We start from the raw sequence: 20,705 nt of genomic DNA, 5'->3' as shown, positions 1-20,705 counted from the left end.
GGACGAAGGGTATTAGAAACCAATCTGGGTGAATAGTAATATTTTTAAGACATCTTTTCCTGATGCTTTTTTGTTTGTTTGTTTTTTAACACAACTGTGGTAGCAGCAGGTGGCCAAAAGTAATCTCATCCTTCTTGCAACTTTAGAGAGTAAGGCTGGAATTCTGTGAGCAGCAAGAGTGGGCTACTACGGGGAGAAAAGTAGTGTTGTGGGGCAGGGCAGAGAACCAGGTCCCACCTTTGCATTAGGTCAGGCCATTCATCATTAGGGAGGGTCACCCAAAGCACCCATTTTAACTGTATTGTATCTTTAGCATGACCGTGGTTGAAAATGAAGAGTCTAATACTGGTCACAGTCCTTTTGCAAGGATCTTACTGATAAATTGTTCATGGTTAGTTCCAGGAAAATTGTCCCTGAGATAAATTTGTGAGCTTTCGTTAGAAAATAAATGATGTGTAACCCAACTTGTTTCTCTTTTGGTCTTTTAATCTTGGCTTCCAGAAAACTTAGAGGCAAATTTATTGTGCGGATATTGTTTACTCAATTCAGGTTCTTCATAACACATGTTTCTTTCTTCACGTGAACTCTATTCTGTTTTATTCCTAATTGCTTATTGGCCTAAGCTACTTGAGACCCTTTTGAAGTAGGCAGGGTATTATCTTAAATGTTTGGTAAAGGAATGGGGGCAGGCTTCGGGAGCAGGACCTACTCAAGAACCTATTTCCAGCCACTGCCTAGAATGGTCCAAGAAAATCCAATTCTAAGTGAGTTTATTTTCCCAGTGACCTGTCTTCTCACTTATTTGACAGTTTCAGTGTGAGTATTCACGTATTCTTGACATCAGCTACTCTGCATGTACAATTAACACTTTTTTCCCCCTACTTTTTAAGTTGTGAACTTTGGTTTGCTTTCCTTCAGAAGGTGTCATTTAGAAATAAATCTTTATTACTTCCCATGCATTGATGTCATATGGACAAATTTTATAGCTTGATATTACCTTTGTTTCATTAAATAACTTTATGGTAAATGTAAGTATTTTTATTTTTAAAAGGGAAGAAAAGAATCCTTTAAGGGCTTGCTTAGCCCTTAACAGTAAAACCAGCAGTTATTTAGAATATTACCAAGGTGGTTCTCTAGTAGAATTTAACGGGGGTGAGCTCTCAATTCCTGAGAAACCAAATGATCTTTTAAGGTGATCTGTAATCAGAACATTTTAAGTAAAGGAAATTGAAATCTATCATTTCAGCCTATTAGACTTTGCCAGCTCTGGTTAGTCATTGAGCTTGGCCCAGTTTCCTGTTCCCTCATTTTAGCTACCTGCTGGTTTATGTAATGATGTTGGGGTTAGGCGATGTGATTTTTTTTTTTCCTTTAAGACTAATGGCTTGGCTCCTAAATAACTGCAAAATTATAGGAGCTAGATAGGAAATCTGCTGATTTTCAGAAAAACCTAAGGATCTTTTAGAATGCCCTATAGTCCACGTGAGCTAGCCCAACCTAAAAGCTCAGGTGTCAGGCTGCGTGCCTGGGTTTCCAAATATCCAGATAAATACCCTTGTGTAGTTGTGTCATCTGAAGGTTATAGGGAGTATAGAACTGTGGAGGCTCCGAGGTAACTGTGAAGCATCATCACACGCTGTTTCTGGGAGGAAAATTTCATGCTGATAAAAGATGCAGGCTGCTGTGGTGGGTCCTTTGCCTTCAGCCTCTTAAAATGCATTTGAGTCTTTGGCCTAGAATGAATCTTTAATAATTTTTCAGATGTCATAGAAGAGACAAAGCAAATAGTTCTTCCAGGATTCCTCAGTACAACGTGGTAGAGGACAATTTAAACAATAATTTACCCCTTCTGAGTACCCGTTGGAGGTGTGGATTTTTCTGGAGTCTTTCAGAAAAACATGGCAGACATCTTAATTCATTTTGCAAAGTAACTCAACAAAAGATTTTTACCAGTGCCTTAATAAGAATGTTACTACCTACATTAAGCCCCTTTATGATGTGAAGAGACTCCTCTCCTTAAATTAAAAAAAAACTTTTTTTTGAAGGACAGTTTTAATGTCTTAGGAGAAAATAAAGAGATCATAATCTGTTCTTCCAGGAAGTAAGGTGGTTGGGCAAATGTGTGCCAAATCTTGTAAGCCCTGTTAAATTGAGTTGTTTGTCCTAGACCAGTGACCTAGTCTCTTTCCTTGCCTTAGTGTGGAGATGATGAAATCTGTGATGACTCGTAGGTTCAGTGCTGTAGCCTTGATGATTATTTCCTGCTGTCCTCTACCAGTTTCTCTTATATTTAAACACTTCTAGCAACCTATAATTCTTACGTTCTCCCTTTAGAATTAAATAGTGCAGTCAGCAAATCTGGAAACTTATTTTAAACCAAATTTACCTTAGAGAAGTTATGTTGTCTATAACTTTATTCCTTGGAGCAAATCCAAATTAGGGTTTTTAGAGCAGCTTGGAATGTGAAAATCTATTATTCCTGCTGTCTACCTTTTTGAACTTCCTCTTTGCCCTTGAGAATTGTCATTTTGTTGTTGAGGAACTGGGGAATGGAGAAGTGAGTATCTGAGTGGTATAAACTGATTCTGAAAGAAGGAAGAGTGGCACCATACTGGTGACTACAGTGTGGTGACACTGAGATTTGATTAGTTCCCAGACCCTTTTGGCTTATAATATGTGCATATCCAAGGTTCTAAAGTCATCCTTTTTTATGCTTTTCCTTTGAGTTGATGATTCAGAAAAAGTGTCACATGAACAAGAGGCCTTTAGGAATCTTCAGGGCTAAATTTTCCCTTGCAGGTTGTTTGGCTATTGCTGACTCCAAGGTCTTTACCTTGTGGTTATGTGCTGGTCTCTTTAAGGTGGAGAATGTACACTGAACATTGCTGTGTCCCACTTGAGAGGACTCTCAGCTCTCTGATTTGCACTGATCCAAAGAATCCAAAGATTCTGTTAGTCTTTCTTGGCTTCTGTGCATTTACTTCTTTCAGACATTCCTTTTGCCAGGGGGCAACATGGAATGTGGAAAGAGCACGAGTTCTAGACTTTCTCAAATCCACATGACACAACTTATTAATTGTAATAATGGACGAATTACTAAGTTTCCTCATCAGTAAAATGGGGCTAATAAGCCTGATCTCCATGGGGCTGTTGAGAGATTTGAAGATTATAAAGTATATAACATGATTCTTTAATCCTTTTTCAAACCACTCCGAGTGGAACCCCGTTAATGCATGTGCCTTTTCTTTGCTCCTGCATCCTGGCTGCTAGATGTTACCACTAGAAATTTGTGGTTCATTATCTTAGCTGAGACCTCAGTACTGCCCAGTTTTTCTGTGATTTTAGTCAGCTTTTTTTGGGCTTATGCAGAGGTTAAAATTGTTGGCCCAGAAGAACTAGATTCGATAGGCATGTTTCATTTGGCCTTGAGATTGTTTTTCAAATGTTGAGATTGGTTGTGAAGATTTAAAAATTAGGAGATTTCAAATAAAAGTTAAAATGTCTAGTTTCTCTTTAAAAATTGGGTGATGTGAAAGCCTGGAGTGCCATGGCATTCCTGGCTTCTCTAATTTGCCACAGTGCCCACCACTCCCTATTATTTATGCTGGTCCATCGGACTCAATATGTTTCTCACTTAATCTTTGTGGGCGTTTACTTTCTGACCTTATCCTGTAAATTCCACCCCCTTAAGATCCCTCAAATCTGTCCCCTTCTCACTAAACCGAAGGCCTTCTTCATTTCTCCACTGGAGTACTGGATTAGTGTCCTGACCCATCTCCGTATCTCTAGTGTTGTCCCTCTTTAGTTTGTCTTTCTTTACAGTATCTCAGATTCATCTTTCTAAATTGTATATTGAATCACATTACTGTCTAGTTCCAAATTCTTTATTGCCTCTCCGCTTTGTACTAATGAAATTTAAACTCATTAGCTTGGTATTCTAGTTCTACATGATCTGGCCAGTACCTCTCCAGCCACTTAACCTCTCCGTGCCTCAGTTTCCTCCTGTAGAACATGGGGGAAATAATTCTTACCTATAGCGTTATAGTGAGGATTAAATTTAAAACACAGTCCAAGCTCAGTGGCTCACGCCTGTAATTCCAGCACTTTTGTGACCAAGGCAGGAGTATCGCTTGAGGCCATGAGTACAAGACCAGCCTGAGCACCATAGTGAGACCCTATCTCTACAAAAAATAAAAAAAATTAGCTGGGCATGGTGGTATGTGCCTGTAGTCCTGGTTACTCGGGAGGCTGAGGCAGAAGGATTATTTGAGCCCAGGAGTTTGAGGTTGCTGTGAGCTATGCTGGTGCCACTGCACTCTAGCCTGGGCAACAGAACAAGGCTCTGTCTCAAAAAAAAAAAAAAAAAAAAAAAAAGGCAGCATATGAAGCAGTGGTACAGTACTTGACAGTAAGTGTTTAGTAAATATTAGCTATTAGTGTTATGATGATGCCATGTTTTTGTTTATGTTTTTTCTAGATTCCAGGCCTTCATATTCACCATATTCACTTCTTCTGCCCTGAATGTTTTTACCCCTATTTTCCCCTTGATTGAGATTTATCGTTTAGGACTCAGCTCATATGTTACTCCCTCCTGTACACCCACCTTGACCCTCCATACCATGGCACCTGTGCATACCCTCTAGTAGCAAGCTTTTCACATTGCAGTGAAGCTGTCTCATTTTTTTTAGCTTTATTGTGGTATTAATATAATTGACAAAAATTCTGTATATTCAAGATAAACAATATGTTTTGATATACATACGCATTGTGAAATGATGACTGCAATCAAGTTAATTAGCATATTCCATCACCTTAGACAAATGGCTAACATATATGAAAAGGTGCTTGATATCACTAATCATTAGGGAAATGCTAATCAAAACCACAATGAAGGGGTCTCATTTCTTATCCCTCCACTCATTTAGACTCATAACCCTGCTTTTTTTTTTTTTTTGAGACAGAGTCTCACTGTGTTGCCCGGGGTAGAGTGCCGTGGCATCAGCCTTGCTCACAGCAACCTCAAACTCCTGGGCTCAAACAATCCTTCTGCCTCAGCCTCCCGGGTAGCTGGGACTACAGGCATACGCCACCATGCCTGGCTAATTTTTTCTATATATTTTTAGTTGTCTGATTAATTTCTTTCTATTTTTAGTAGAGACGGGGTCTCGCTGTTGCTCAGGCTGGTTTCAAACTCCTGAGCTCAAACAATCCGCCCGCCTCGGCCTCCCAGAGAGCTAGGATTACAGGCATGAGCCACCGCGCCTGGCCATAGCCCTGCTTTTGAAAACAGGAACTATCTTACTCATCATTGTATCCCCAGTGACAGCACAGATCTAGATATCTTAAATGCTTAACAAATTAATGAAAGATGTCGGATGGCAAAAGACAATTAATATTAACTGCTGTTATTAGGAGATTTAGAAGATGTACCATAAAACCTTTTTTACCAACCCATCATTTCAAATTTATCTAGTAGTGATAACTTTTCTTTAGTTATTATGGTTTTTTTCCAAAATGAAATAGCTTTATTATTATTTTTGACCATAAATGAACATGCCTTTGTAGAAAGTTGAAAGAAAATAAAGTATAAAGAGGAAATTTCACCCCTCAGAAATAACTACTATTATAAAGTGCTTTTAAATACATAAATACAAATATATGCTACTTAATTTCCTGTTTAAAATTTCACCTATAAAAGACTTCTGTTTTAACAAATAGCATTAGAACATCCAATTTAATATAACAAAGCTACTACTTTTGTGTTCCATGTTGTAAAATAGCTTCTTGTTTTAGATGATGAAATATGTCTTCATCATCTTTCTGACAGCCACGTGCTCTAGAAAAGAAGCCTGAGATCCAATATGTTAAGTTACCATGTTGTTGCCTTGTTTTGTATGTGACCATTCACTTATCCCAACATACACCCCTTCATCTATGCTTGTAGGCCATTCTCTAGTAAATGGAGCAGTTTAAATTTGAAGAAATAAAGCTAAGGACCTAGAAAAGAATAACTTTATGGAAGCCAAGAATATCTTTTTTAGGAGAAATATTTTGTTTGTCTCCCATGTTTTGTTCTCACCCCATGTAGCCGTTGACAAAATTAACATGAAATTTGCCGAAATAGATCTCCCAGATTTCTTCTGTGTGCATGCCTTCTTTTCCTTCTGTCCTTCTATCAGGTGTCCTGATTCCATTCTTCGCCCCTACCCCCTGCCCCATCAAATTTGTTTTATAGAAGAAATGTGTTTTTGTATCTCTTTCTCTCTCTTGTATAATCTTTTAGTAATCAGCCACTTCCGTTTTTGTGACATGTCCCTCTGTAGGGAATGAAAGAAACTAAGTCTACATTCTATAAAGTTGAGTTTTTGCCGATAAACCCCAATTTATGTAACTTGGAGCACTGGCTGGATCAACTTTTTGATATGTCTTAGCAGCAACAGATTTTAGCCTGCAATGTGGTTAGGCTATTTGAATGAATAAAATTTGTTGTACTTGGGTGTCATCTTCTAATCCAGCTCCTGTCTTTGGGGATGTTGGAATATAGTCATCATAATGAGAACTATCAACTGTCTTTTATAAGTAGTGTCTCTGTCTCCCCAGTTTCTCTACATTCTCTTCCTGGCTGTTATTAGCTGCCTATTCTTACGTAAGTTTTTACTTTAGATCACAGACTCTGCTGGCCATATTCTCTACTCCAAGGAGGATGCAACCAAGGGGAAATTTGCCTTTACCACTGAAGATTATGACATGTTTGAAGTGTGTTTTGAGAGCAAGGGTAAGTAGTCAGAGCGCTTTCCCTGGATTAAGCATCTTCCCCACCTTTAGTGCCCCCTGCTATAGTCAGCACTTGGTATCTGGTTTCGTTTGTGTTCTTTTATTTTATTCTGATATGGAGACCTGATACCTCGTAGTCTTCAAAGCACCTTTTAAAAGATTGTCTAGGCAGAATAAAAGATTGAATAGGTGGAACACAGAGAGTTATAGTATCTGTATGATACTCTAATGGTAGATACATGTCAGTATACATTTGTCCCAACGTTACATTTGGAACGTACACCCAAGTGAACCCTGATGTAATCTGCGGACTTTGGTGATAATGGTGCGTGAATGTAGGTTCAGCATTTGTAAGAACCTTACCACTCTGGTGGGAGATGATGATGGGGGAGGCTATGCATGTGTGGGGGTAGGAGGGATATGGGAAGTCCTTGTACGTTCCTCTCAATTTTGCTGTGAACCTAAAACTGCTCTAACAAAATAAAATCTTAAAAAAGCAAAAGGATTATCTGTTTGCCAGGCAAATGCAGAGAGAAATTACTGAAGGGTCTTTTTTACAAAGCAGACCCTTTAGGGCCATGTTATCAGCTAGGAGGATAGGCTGACTTTTCTGTGCAAGAGACTACACAGTCTGGACTCTGACCAGATAGAGGTCTGTGGTTTTGAGGTTTCAGCTGGGCTTGAATGATGCTAATGCAGTCATGTGTCTACAATGGGAATATATTCTGAGAAGTGGTCCTTAGGCGATTTTGTTGTTGTGCAAGCATCAAGTGTACTTACATAAACCTGGATGGTATGCCCTACCTACCATGCACCTGGGCTATATGGGATAGTCTATTGCTCCTAGGCTGCAAAGCTGTACAGCATGGTACTGTATTGAATACTGTAGGCTACAGGAACACAATGGTAAGTATTTGTGTATCTAAACATAGAAAAGATACAGTAAAAATACTGTATTATAATCTCATAAGACTAGAATTGTCTATGCAGTCTGTCATTGTTAGGCAGCACATGACTGCAGTGTGCTATGACAAATGGAAATAGTTGGAAGACTCTGTTAGGAAGAGGGTGTCTTGATCATTTGGACCAGATCGGGTTGTGAGCTGCTAGGTTTCACAACTTTTTAAGTGATGGAGGAAAAGCAAAAATTTGCATTACATCTCCTATGGGCAATGTCATAATGACAATCACACATTGAATTTGGGAGAACAGACCATGCTGAGTGGCACATTTTGTTTTGTTTTGTTTGGAGATTTGTTGGTTTAATGCTCAGAAGACATGCGTAACTTGTGTTTGTTTGTTCTTAATCTTACCTATGCAGTCTATTTCTCTTGCTTTCAAATTAATCTTTCTAGTCTATCCAAAAGAAGTTCTTTACTGTGTTTTAAACATGCCATACTCATTTCAGTGTCTGAGCCTTTGCCCATGCTTTGCCTTTTGCCTAGAATACTTCGCCTAAGTCCTGCCTTTAGTTGCTCCCTCTTTAGTGAAGTCTGTCCACAACTATTCTCTTCCCTCCTCTTCCCTTTGCTCCATAGCTGGGATTATCTGAACCAGTTGTTCTGGCTTAAAATTTTACACTGCTTTGCATTTTCACCATAATGGTTACATATGTCTGACATAACTGTGTATGTATGTGTGTCTTAGATCCCCATTGAATTATTTGAAGGCAGATTGTACGCTGTCTTAGGGTACCCTCCATTTTATGCTGCTATAACAGAACACCACACACTGGGTAATTTATACACAGTAGAAGTTTATCTGGAGGCTGGGAAATCTGGGATTAAGAGGCCACATCTGGTGAGGGTTTTGTTGCTGTGTCACAGTAACATGGTGGAAGGCATCACATGGTGAGAGTGTGTGCAAGAGAGAGCAAGAAGGGGCTGAACTCACTTTTGTAACACATCCACTCCCATAACAGCATTAACCCATTCATAATGTTAAGGCCCCTCTTAAATGTGATCATGACCTAATCACCTCTTAAAGGTCCCACCTCTCAATGCTGTTGCATTGATAATAAATTTTTCAACACATGGACTTTGGGTGGCACAGTTAAACCATAGCATAACCCTTAAAAATCTCTAACACACTCAAGCCTGTAATCCTAGCACTCTGGGAGGCCGAGGCAGGTGGATTGTTTGAGCTCAGGAGTTCGAAACCAGCCTGAGCAAGAGCAAGACCCTGTCTCTACTAAAAATAGAAAGAAATTAATCCGACAACTAAAAATATATAGAAAAAAATTAGCCGGGCATGGTGGCGCATGCCTGTAGTCCCAGCTACTCGGGAGGCTGAGGCAGAAGGATTACTTGAGCCCAGGAGTTTGAGGTTGCTGTGAGCTAGGCTGACACTACGGCACTCACTCTAGCCCGGGCAAAAGAGTGAGACTCTGTCTCAAAAAAAAATAAAAATCTCTAACACAGTTCTAGCACGCAGTGAGTTTGAATGAATAGTTATTGAATTGACTTCAGTTCGTTTCAGAAAACCTCCAGCATCTCTCAGTCCTCATAGAATACATTATCATTCCCTGTGACTTCTGGTCTCAGGAACCCCAGTGCTTAAGTGGCACCAAGTTTCCCAAAACTTCTAAATTTCATGCAGGCAGCTTTTAATTTTTTAAGTAGGTAAATTCCAGGGGATTGGAGCTGAACAGTTTTCTGGGGCTCTTTGGGTCTTTCCCATTCTGCTACTTGATAATTTAAGATTAGAGTTCCTTTTTGATCAAGTTGAATCAGATTAACTTTTCTAATATGAACACTGCTTTGTTGGCCCTACTATCCCAAATAGACATTTTTCTTTCCAGGACTCATGCCTGAGATTTGTACTCCTATTGTAAAGTTTTTTCCTTGAGCTGTTTCAAGGACTTAGTGGGAATAGCCCTATAATATTTCATTCACCTATTAAAATAGGCCATACATTGATCATAATGTTTTTATTAAAGTGGAATATTAGATAAAACCTATATCCTTCTCAGTACTCAAGTTTGTGTTAAGTAAATCCAAACTTAGCATATACCCAATTATCCTATCCTTGGGCATGACCTTCTTTCAAAATTTGACAAGACAACCTTTTCAGTTGTGGAAATACGCATTTTCAGCCTAAGTTGGTACCTACTATCTATTGATCTATATGCCACTCACTTTCACACTGTTTTGACTTTTATTTCCCAATTTCATGAGCCCACATGTTTTCTCTTCTCCTATTATTCTTCTGTAGTGCCAGTTGCAGTGTCTTGTGTCCTGCCTGCTCAGATATGTTTGCCAGTAGCATGTTCGTGTTGCTTTCCGGCACCCCACACAGATAGAGGCTTTGTTTGGAATGTTTGTGATTTTAGCCAGAGCCAGGAATTTTTTGCAGCTGAGTGGGGGAGGAGTTGTGGCTGTTTCCCTCTATTGAGAGGGTAGGGGTTAGGGAGAGGGAGGGAGGGTGAGTGATTTCCCGGAATTTTAAGTATTCCACACAATGAATCCTTTGATTTCTTTCTCAGGAACAGGGCGGATACCTGACCAACTCGTGATCCTAGACATGAAGCATGGAGTGGAGGCAAAAAATTATGAAGAGGTATGTCCTGCTGTAACAGCCAGAGGAGGGAGTAGCGTGTTGTGCTGTGAGGTTTTTGTGACCTAGTCAGGACAACAGGCTATGCTTTGCCCAGAAAGCTGTGGTTTTCTCAGCAGCCATGTGACAGCCAGCTGTGATCTTATTGATACAAAAAGTTCTATTAACAGCCTTGAACAATAATTCTGGCTGTGCTGTCAGCCAAAGAACTGAACCAGCTGTCCATAGAAATGTTGGTGTGATAAAACACTCAAAGGCCAGGCACCGTGGCTCACGCCTGTAATCCTAGCACTCTGGGATGCCAAGGCGGAGCTGGAGCTCAGGAGCTCAGGAGTTCGAGACCAGCCTGAGCAAGAGTGACACCATGTTTCTACAAAAAATTTAAAAATTAGCCAGGCATGGTGGTACACACTTATAGTCCCAGCTACTTGGGAGGCTAAAGCAGGAGTACCACTTGAGCCCAGGAGTTTAAGGTTGCTGTGAGCTATGATCGCACCACTGTACTCCAGTTTGGGTGACAGAGCAAGACCTTGTCTAAAAAAAGAAAACGTATGCCATTAGTTCTCCTGAGGCAGAAAGTAGATAGGGAGATAAAGACAGATTTCTCTCTCCCCCCCCATATATATATACACACACATATATATACACACACACACACATATATAAAATTTTTTAAAGCTGAAATTCAGTTATGTGTTAATGTCTAAGGTTAAGAAAAATGATTTGTTTTTATTGCTAAGACGTTTTTTCTAAGACCAACAACTACATATATATTCTCTCTCTCTCTCTCTCTCTCTCTCTCTCTCTCTCTGGAATGCATTCAGTGCTGTTTAGTCTTGTGCTGTCTTTGAGAAACAACAATAGTCAAAAATAGCTTTTAGTTAAAATAATTTCAAACTTTTAAGGAAGAAGAAAGGATGGAGAAAACAGCTGCAAGAGACCAGGAATAGAGATAATGAATAGAAATTTGATGCTGACAGGCAGTATTATAGAGTAATAAAAACTGACATTTATTTGGGTGACAGGGAGGTGGAGGTGTGCAGATACTAAGCAGAAGGGAAACAGCCTTTTTCATCTCCGTATGAGAGACTTTGGAGGCAGCACGAAATGGTTCTTCAAATGAAGAGCACCTTTGAAAAACCACAAGAACTGTATAAGACTAATCTTTACAGAATTGATCTTTAGAGAAAGATAAGAATATTTTTACCCAGCAAAACAGTACCTGAGGGCATGAAGAAGAGGATGGGGTACAGGAAATGTAAATGGCTTTTGAAGAATGTAAACTAAGTAAATGATGCAAAGTTGTTTTAAGTGATTTAGGAGACTTGTCTAGGAATCATGGCACAGAAGTTGCTCTCTTCGGTCAGAACTTCGGAAGGGAAATATCCTAAAATGGAAGAAGATTGAAAGTGGTTAATTCTGCAACAGGAAGTAGTACAACAATTGTAGCTCTTGGGGTCTTTCCTCTTTTTCCTTGTTCAAACGTTCAATTAAATGAAACTAGGTAGCGTTATTTAGAAGCAATAAGTAGGAGCAAGTAATACAGTAGTGAATGGGAGACAATTCCCGGTAGACTTTCAATTGCTTGTTTTAGTCTCTAGTCTTGTTTAATTAAAAGAAATAAAACAGGAGATCCTCTTTATTTGATGGATTTAAGAGTAAATTGAAAAATCTTTTTACTTCATGATTCAAATACGTAATGTATGTTACAGTGCTTTTGTTAAACACTAAGAAAAATGTTGTAGTTATGAGGTGGGACAGTAGGTAAAATGATTTTCAGCATGTGTTTACTCTTCCCCCACTGTGAACCATTCTCTGTGCAAGCATTCATTGTGGAATTTTGCTTGTTGTAACTTTTTTCTCCACCAGGATAGCTGTCATTAGGGTAACTATTAAATAACGGGGTACCCGATGCCCTGTTAGACATTAGACGTAGCTAGTTCCCCTCAAAAACAGATGACATTATTATTGGTTTACATAAAGAATGACTTGGACACAATTATTGTATAACATTTGAGAACCCCTTCCTGGAATTTCCATCATCCTTGGGCTTTATTGACATTGGGAAAGGGGCTTTATCTTTTCTGACCTTCTGCTTAACCCAAGAGGGGAATCCCTAGCTGAAAGGAAACCACAGTGCTTCCTTTGCCTGCTTCCTGCTTCACATGTCTGGCACGTCCTAAGCCTTTCTTTACGCACATGGTTACAACACAGCCCTAAGGTTCTGCTTCTTAGCCAAGAAACTCCTCCCCACTACTTTCTTTACTAACTCCCCTCTCTCCCGCAAACAGCAGACCAGACTGAGGCAGAGGAGTGGTTATGACACAGGCCAAACACTAGCCCTTTTCTCAGTCTGTGGCTCGGCTCCCTGGAACCTTGCTTAGAAATAGCTGTTAGTTGTCTCTGGGCTAATGCCTGTGACAAGAACTTGGATAATAGAAGCCCTTCGTTCCCTGGTTAATTACCAGAGAACACTAAGTGTTTGTAGAGTTTTTGAGGCATTTAATTTCAGGCCCTTGAGATAATGGAGAGCCTTTACCTCCAGAAGATTTGGAGCCTTTGGCATCAGGATAAAGATTCAGGAAGATGGCACATTTCTTTAATTTTCCTCACATCTCACACATTGCTCTCTCATATTTGTGGACTCATAATTCTGAAATCCCATGTGGTCCTATAAAATTCAATAGTAATTAGTATCTTAATAGCTGGTCAGAGTACCACACTATCTGCTTAAATTGTTAGTTAACGCACATGAAATAGCAATGTAACACAATACAAATATAAGTAGATCCAAAATCCCCATCTTGACATTGGTTCAATGAAATAACATGGGTAAGGCACCTAACACACAGTTGGTCAGTTCAATATATTTTAGCTCCCTACTCCTACCTGTTCTGGAAACTGCCAAATGGCCATGACAGAGTACATTGGATCTTTCTAAATTTCGCTTAGCGCTAAGATTGGCAGTATTAACTGGACTTACTTTGGCACCGTGTTGACCTTTTGAACTTCTGTGACTTGGCCTGTGATTCATATATCCCCACCTCAGGTGCAAGTAGATTTGTCCTTGGATGTAAAATGTCATCTTTATCTCAATTATGTTAGACTAGATGGTCTTCACATTTATTGCTGTGTTTCTGGAGTTTGTGAGGGCTGTGGAGGCAACAAACTAACTTGACTGAGTTTGGCTTGTCACCAGAAGCTTCTCTCTTGGGTCTCAATGCTCCACCAAGGAAAGGAATCTAGAGATTTTCTAGAGGCTGGATTAACACCTCAGTTTAAGAAGCAGGTTTTCAGAAGGTTAACACCTTTTCTTGGTACAGTTACATATAACTCTGTGAATTCTAGGTTGAAATCATCATTAGAGTGAAGGATTTGAATATGGTTTAAGAAGAGTTTAATTTTACTGATATTTTGGAGGTGTTACAGGTATACAAAGAAAGGCTTTATAATATTTAGCTTTCCAAACAGTACCTACCAGGACAGATGAGAAGGTCGATATTGTAGAGAGGGCTTTCTCCTAGGCACTGAGCTTCATGAAAATGAATGCTGAGGGAAGACAGATGCAGAGTGCTCTTAGCATACAAGGAAACACTTGCTTTAGGGGACTAGCTGCACTCACCTCTAGGAGAAAGTTGGCTCCTTTGAAGAAGGCATAGAATGGACATAACAGGTTAGTTACAAGTGTTTACTATGCATCAGATATTTAGAATTACATGAAGTATAAATCGTTTTAATTTCCTTTTGTTCAGGAGCAAACTAGTGTGAGGGAAAAGGATAAAAATCAAAACAGTTTGTGAATATGACAGGGCATGATTGTTAATTGTGTAACACAGTCTAAGTGCTATATAGGTCTTTAGGATGAAGGAGTCAGTGTGGATGGGAGTGGTTGAAGGTGGCTTCATGGTTAAGTGTTGAAAGATAGGCAGGATTTGGGTACAGTGAGTGTGTATGCTTCTGGAAGTCAGGAATTCTGTTCTTGCATTTTGCAGCAGAGTTTTGCAGTTTGATGCTAAATAAATGCTTCAGTGACCCTAGATAGGGAGTTAAAAGACCATGGTGCTGCAGATCTTGGTTTGCCACCCAAAGGCTGAGTAACTTTTGGCATCTTTAGTTTCCTAATTTGTAAAGTGGGGGGCTCATTGTAAAATGAAGTCCCTTGTAGCTCTAACATCCTTTGATTATTTAACAGCTACGTGCAGCCTACTAAGGGAGTGCCACCCCCTAGTGGAGAACTTATGGTACATCTTGTCATATAGATTGCTTTTTTCAAGCTGTTGGCAAAATATACCTCATGCTTCCAGCCATAGAGGAGAGAAGTGAATTAGAAGAATACCGGCCTGCCTTCATGAAGCATGTATAATTGGGCATTCTTACAGATCGTCTGAATAGTAAATCAAATGTTTAGAAGAGCAGAACAAAAGTCAGTGGGGATTTCGATACTGAGGCTTTCATTTTTAGCTTCTTATACTATGATGATAGTCATTGAATGCTTCATCCTGAACAAGTAAAGAGGATCTTCTTGAGAAAACTTATAATTCATTTAAAAAATTTACTCTGTTGCCTGCAAAAGTAATAGCAGTGGAAAACCCAGTACGTTTATTAGTCAAATTTTATTAGTCAAACAAACTGGACTACTTATCCAGATCCTTGTTGCCTAGAATAGCTTGTTCATTTCACCTTTGATTCAGGAAAAACTTAATGTAGTCATCTGGTTTTCTTCATCAGATTTCTAGTACCTACAAAATAAAGTATAAACTCAGATAGACTTGGACTCCAGTCCCAGCTCCACTGAGCGGTGAGACCTTGGGTAAATTATTAACATCTCCAAGCCTTAGTTTCCTCATCTGAAAAACATAAGGACAATAATACTCACCATATTGGGTTATGAGGATTAAATGAGATTATAAAATACATACCACATTCTGAGCATATACAAATAGGTCTCATTCATTTATACTACCTTTTTCATCCCCTTCCCTAATTTAGCTTCAGTCTAACTTCAGCTTGAGCCTTTCATTTGTATTATCTACCACCCTCCCCCAGCACTAGCATTGGCACATATTTGTGTACACGCACACACACCCTCTAGCCTAGCTTCTAGCACATCAGACTACTTATGTCTAGACGATTCATAGTCTCCTAAAGATGGCCTGTACTTTTCTCCCTCCGTGTTTTGGTTTACAGGTTCTCCCCAGCCTTGAATGTCTTCTCTCATCTCTTTCAAAGTCATACCCAACTTGTGAGACGCAGCTCGCCCACTTCCTGTGAAGCTGCCCTTTATCCTCTCAACTAGAATTAATCTCTCACTACTTTCTTTCCATTCTTCTAATGTGTATCTTTGTTGTAGAAGTTAATACATAATGCCTTATAGGCCGGGTGCAGTGGCTCACGCCTGTAATCCTAGCACTCTGGGAGGCCAAGGCAGGAGGATCGCCTGAGCTCAGGAGTTTGAGACCAGCCTGAGCAAGAACAAGACCCCGTCTCTACTAAAAATAGAAAGAAATTAGCCAGGCATCGGGGTGTGTGCCTGTAGTCCCAGCTATTCGGAAGGCTGAGGCAGGAGGATCACTTGAGCCCAGGAGTTGTATATTTTATTAGAAGAAGATATACACTATTTATGTATGGAAAGTTACACATCAAGTTTATAACCATAGTCAACTCTAAAAAGGAGTGTGGGGATGTGGGAATTGAGGAACTATGAAGGTGGATTTCTGTTTCTGAATAGTTTAAATTTTTAGCAGGAGAATATGTTTATGTGTTGCTTATACAACTAAAAAATAATACTGGGAAGGGATTGGGAACAGATTTTTTTTGTAGATTTTTAATCTGCAAAGTCCATCCTCAGTACCAGGTTTAATTCTGTCATTCTTTTTCATGTTTTAGACCTTTGGGCTGTTGTCATTTAACTAAAAGGCACGGAGGGGCTAGAAGTAGTCTTCAAAGTAATTTTTAAAATATTTTCAGCTGGCAGAGGCACAACCATAGTTTTACTTCCAGTTTCTTTTGCAAGTTTCTATTTAGGGATCCTTAAATAATTTATCTCTGAGAAGTGTCATGCCATTTCCCTTATACTGTCTGATTCAGGAAGCTTTGGAGTAGGAAGTATAGAGCGGAAGGGAAGATGTTAACGGACTAAGAGTCAGTTTATTGTGTATCTCTTGTATTTTTCTTGGCGAATGTTTTTCGCTCTGCAGCTTTATATGAAATCAATCAACAGGTATATATTCTGGGCTAATGGCAAAACCCGGCATTTGGGCATTCAGCTAGGAAAGTTAGCTCAATGCATTAACCAACCATTGGTTATATTCTATACCCAAAAGCAGTTCTGCAGCTGCCAGTCACACCATTAACTCAAGTCAACATTTTATAAATGTAAGAAAATGTGCATCCAGTGAAAGAAAACTTAGTTGTATCATCACAAATCCATCACCACATTTTTATATACTTTAAATATAAACTGAATTTTTATAGCCCTATCTTAACAGCAGTTTCTTGTTTTATTCTAAATAACTTTTGACTTGTTCTTTCTACATGCAGGGAAGAATATAGATAAGCAAAGAGAAGGTAAAAATCATCCTTAAATTCCTCCCTTTCATCCCATGTTAACTATTTCATCTCTGTTAATATTTAACAGAAAGAACAAGGATGGTGAATTGAACAAAAGAGAAGAAAAGGTGGGGAATTCTGTAGAGAATGTATGGTAAATAGGAAGTAAAGAAGCAGATATAGAAAAAGAATTATTGAAGAATTCCCTGTGTGGAAACTTAAGAACAGCTGGTATAATAAGAGTTTTAAAAGTCGGAAAGCTCTGGTGGTTTATCCCATTTTAAAGCAAATCATTTTCTAAGATTTATAAGAAAAAGGCAGAATAAAGAAATCCTTGTTTGTGTGATATACGTCTCTGGTTATTAGATACTCTTAGAGGTTTCATGGTGGTCTAGGATGAGAAGGGAGGACAGTTCATTTCTTTCTCACACCCATAATTCCTCAGCATACAGGGAAGACCTTGAAGATTTCTTCTGGTAACTGCCTGTGTTATTCTTAAAAAAAAAATAAAAACAAAAAAACAGAAAAACAACTCAGTGGAATTTTTTTTTTTTTTTTTGAGACAGAGTCTCGCTCTGTTGCCCGGGCTAGAGTGCCGTGGCGTCAGCCTAGCTCACAGCAACCTCACATTCCTGGGCTCAAGCAATCCTCCTTCCTTAGACTCCCAAGTAGCTGGGACTATAGCCATGCGCCACCATGCCCAGCTCATTTTTTCTATATATTTTTAGTTGTCCAGCTCATTTCTTTCTATTTTTTAGTAGAGACGGGGTCTCGCTCTTGCTCAGACTGGTCTCGAACCCCTGGCCTCAAGCGATCCACCCGCCTCGGCCTCCCAAAGTGCTGGGATTACAGGCATGAGCCACCGCGCCTGGCCTTCAGTGGAATTTTTTGAGCAAACTACAGATTCATCTCAACTCTGAGCTCTGATATAGACTTTAAAGGTGTGAGTCTGGCTGTCACTGCTCCCGTCACTTTCCCCCACTCCACCCCCACCCTTCCTTACTTCCCCCTTAAAAAATAAAAATATAAATATAAATAAAATAAAAAATTGTGGGATATATATGAGCAAACCAGAATTCACTGTGTAATTGTGAATTATGCCCTTGCCCATCTCTATTGATATGGGGAAGAAAAAAAAGAAAAAGAAATGAATTATGCTTTAATGCTATAATAATACATGCTCTCATACTCTGTGTACTATTGGGAATTCAGTGGTTTTCCTTCTATTAATAAAATCAGGCCGGGCGCAGTGGCTCACGCCTGTAATCCTAGCACTCTGGAAGGCTGAGGCTGGTGGATGGTTTGAACTCAGGAGTTCGAGACCAGCCTGAGCAAGAGCGACACCCCGTCTCTACTAAAAAAAAAAAAAAAGAAGAAAGAAAGAAATTAGCTGGACAGCTAAAAATATATAGAAAAAATTAGCCAGGCATGGTGGCACATGCCTGTAGTCCCAGCTACTCGGGAGGGCTGAGGCAGGAGGATTGCTTGAGCCCAGGAATTTGAGGTAACTATGAGCTAGGCTGATGCCATGGCACTCTAGTCCAGACAACAGAGTGAGACTCTGTCTCAAAAAAAATAAATAAATAAAATCGGGTTTGACCTAATATGACTCTTATGTTATTAATAATATTGTTTATTTCTTAAACATGAGTGGAAGGGCAAGGTGTAAAGTGCTTTATTAAAGTAAAAAATCTTGGGAAAACAGTGTATCTTACTTTACAGCTATTGTATGTACTTCTAAAGAGATTTTAATCAAAATTAAGTATAAAAAAAGGTGTGAGACAGAAAAATATAAATAAGTTGGTAGGGAAAGGAAGAAGCCCAAATTTTAAAATACGTTCAGTTGATCGACAGGAGAAAATGTAAATCTGATAATACTTTTTTCTAAAAAAGATTCCTGTTGCCTTGTGTTCTTGACCAGTGCAATTTTTTCAGGGAGTGAGTTCCTAATTTCTTTCTTTTCCAGATTGCAAAAGTTGAGAAGCTCAAACCGTTAGAGGTGGAGCTACGTCGCCTAGAAGACCTTTCAGAATCTATCGTTAATGATTTTGCCTACATGAAGAAGAGAGAGGAGGAGATGCGTGATACTAATGGTGAGGGGAGGGCAGTTCTTTTTTCTCCACAAGTGACCCATAAAGGAGACAGAGCCCCAAAATTTAAATTCTGGTTATACCTTTTTCTCGGTTTTGCCAAAGGTGGGGAGGGATGGTTTGGGAGGAAAATTGCTTGCTTCTCTGCTGTTGCAGAGTAACATTGCAGGTAAATGAGCCTTCCTAGATTTTCAGGAGAATAGAAATTTTTTCTTTGATATGCAGTTGACTATATTCTCATATTCTCAGCTTATAAGCATATCCAATTGATAGCACTAATCTTTGTAATTGTTAACATTTATATATAGAATAATGAACTTTTAAAAAAATTATCTGAGATCCTACTGTTAGACCTAGGGACAGAGTGAAGTTGATGAGTTGCCTCCCTCTACCCCCCCACCCCAGTTGTTTCACCGGCTGAGGAGACTCACTTCATGACATCTACAATGCTTTTGTTTTTTAGAGTCAACAAACACTCGGGTCCTGTACTTCAGCATCTTTTCAATGTTCTGCCTCATTGGACTAGCCACCTGGCAGGTCTTCTACCTGCGTCGCTTCTTCAAGGCCAAGAAGTTGATTGAGTAATGAATGAGGTGCAGCCTCCTCCCACCTTGTATCTCAGCCAGAACATCGCTGGGACGTGCCTGGCCTCAGGCATCCTACCAATGGCACCATCGAGGCACATTGGAGCTTTCTTGCCAGAACTGATCTCTTTTGTTGTGGGAGGACACGGGGTACCAACTTACACCCAACAAGTCAATGAGGGACTTATTTTAACTTGGTAGGATTTGAACTGGTTTTGCAACAATAGGACTATTGTTAGAGTCACCTATGGCAAAAATAGGGGTTACCTAGATAATGCCAAAGCCAGCATTTGTACTGGGTTTCCTCATGTGATCTGTTTGAACCATGTTTTTCTTTCCTTCTCCCACTTGCTCATCAGCTTGGGCTTCCACCATAGTTCTTTCACCAAAATTTGTATGACCATGTTGAACTTGTTTCATTCTGATTGTCCTCTTTGGTTTTCTTATGAAAACACCTTTAACTTTCTCTTGGCTCTTAGCTGAAATGTTTACATAGCTTCTGGTGATATCTTTTCATAATTTTATGTCTCTTTAAAGGGTGATGGATGTGACACCTCATAAAAGTGAACTTTAAACTGTAGATAACTCTTAAAATTTCATTTTAGACAATTAAAATATTTGTGCTCAACTGCTTGAACTTTTCGTGTATATGTATTTAGTTCTGTGTAATTTTATCACATGTGTAGATTCATGCTACTACTATTCAAGAGACAGAACAGTTCTATCACACAGATCCCTCATGTTGCCTTTTACAGCCCCAGCCACCTCCCTTCCTTACTGCCTCACCCCAGCCGTAGATGCCATTTTTTATCTCTTCTCTTCTCTTTTCTTCTTCTTCTTCTTTTTTTTTTTTTTTAGAGACAGGGTCTTACTCTGTCATCCAGGCGAGAGTGCAAGAGTGCAGTGGGCATCACCATAGCTCACTGCAACCTCAAACTCCTGGGCTCAAGTCTGGGAGTTAGCCTGCTGAGTACCTGAGACCACAGGCATGCGCCACCATACCTGGCTAATTTTTTTTTTTTTTTTTTGTAGAGATGGGGTTTTGCTGTGTTGCTCAGGCTGGTCTCAAACTCCTGGCCTCAAGCAATCCTCCTGCCTGAGCCTCCCAAAGTGCTAGGATTACAGGTGTGAGCTACCATGCCCAGCCTAATTT

At 39.5% G+C, this 20,705-nt stretch overlaps 1 protein-coding gene across 1 annotated transcript in view; it reads left to right on the top strand.

Annotated features, from left to right (window-relative positions):
* TMED10 (transmembrane emp24-like trafficking protein 10 (yeast)) overlaps window positions 1–20,189 on the top strand; it is a 34,130-nt gene extending 13,941 nt beyond the window's left edge. The window contains exons 2-5 of the mRNA XM_012656172.1: window positions 6,664–6,775; window positions 10,259–10,332; window positions 18,845–18,971; window positions 19,432–20,189. Coding sequence (XP_012511626.1) covers window positions 6,664–6,775; window positions 10,259–10,332; window positions 18,845–18,971; window positions 19,432–19,553 — 435 coding nt within the window. The 3' untranslated portion in view covers window positions 19,554–20,189. The remainder of the gene's footprint in view (window positions 1–6,663; window positions 6,776–10,258; window positions 10,333–18,844; window positions 18,972–19,431) is intronic.
* The last annotated feature ends 516 nt before the right edge of the window (window positions 20,190–20,705 follow it).

Source organism: Propithecus coquereli, unplaced genomic scaffold (genome assembly GCF_000956105.1).
Source record: "Propithecus coquereli isolate 6110/MARCELLA unplaced genomic scaffold, Pcoq_1.0 Scaffold5, whole genome shotgun sequence".
Lineage (NCBI taxonomy): Eukaryota > Metazoa > Chordata > Mammalia > Primates > Indriidae > Propithecus > Propithecus coquereli.
The sequence above is the reverse complement of the archived record's forward strand: the minus strand, read 5'-3'. Positions and strand labels throughout refer to the sequence as shown.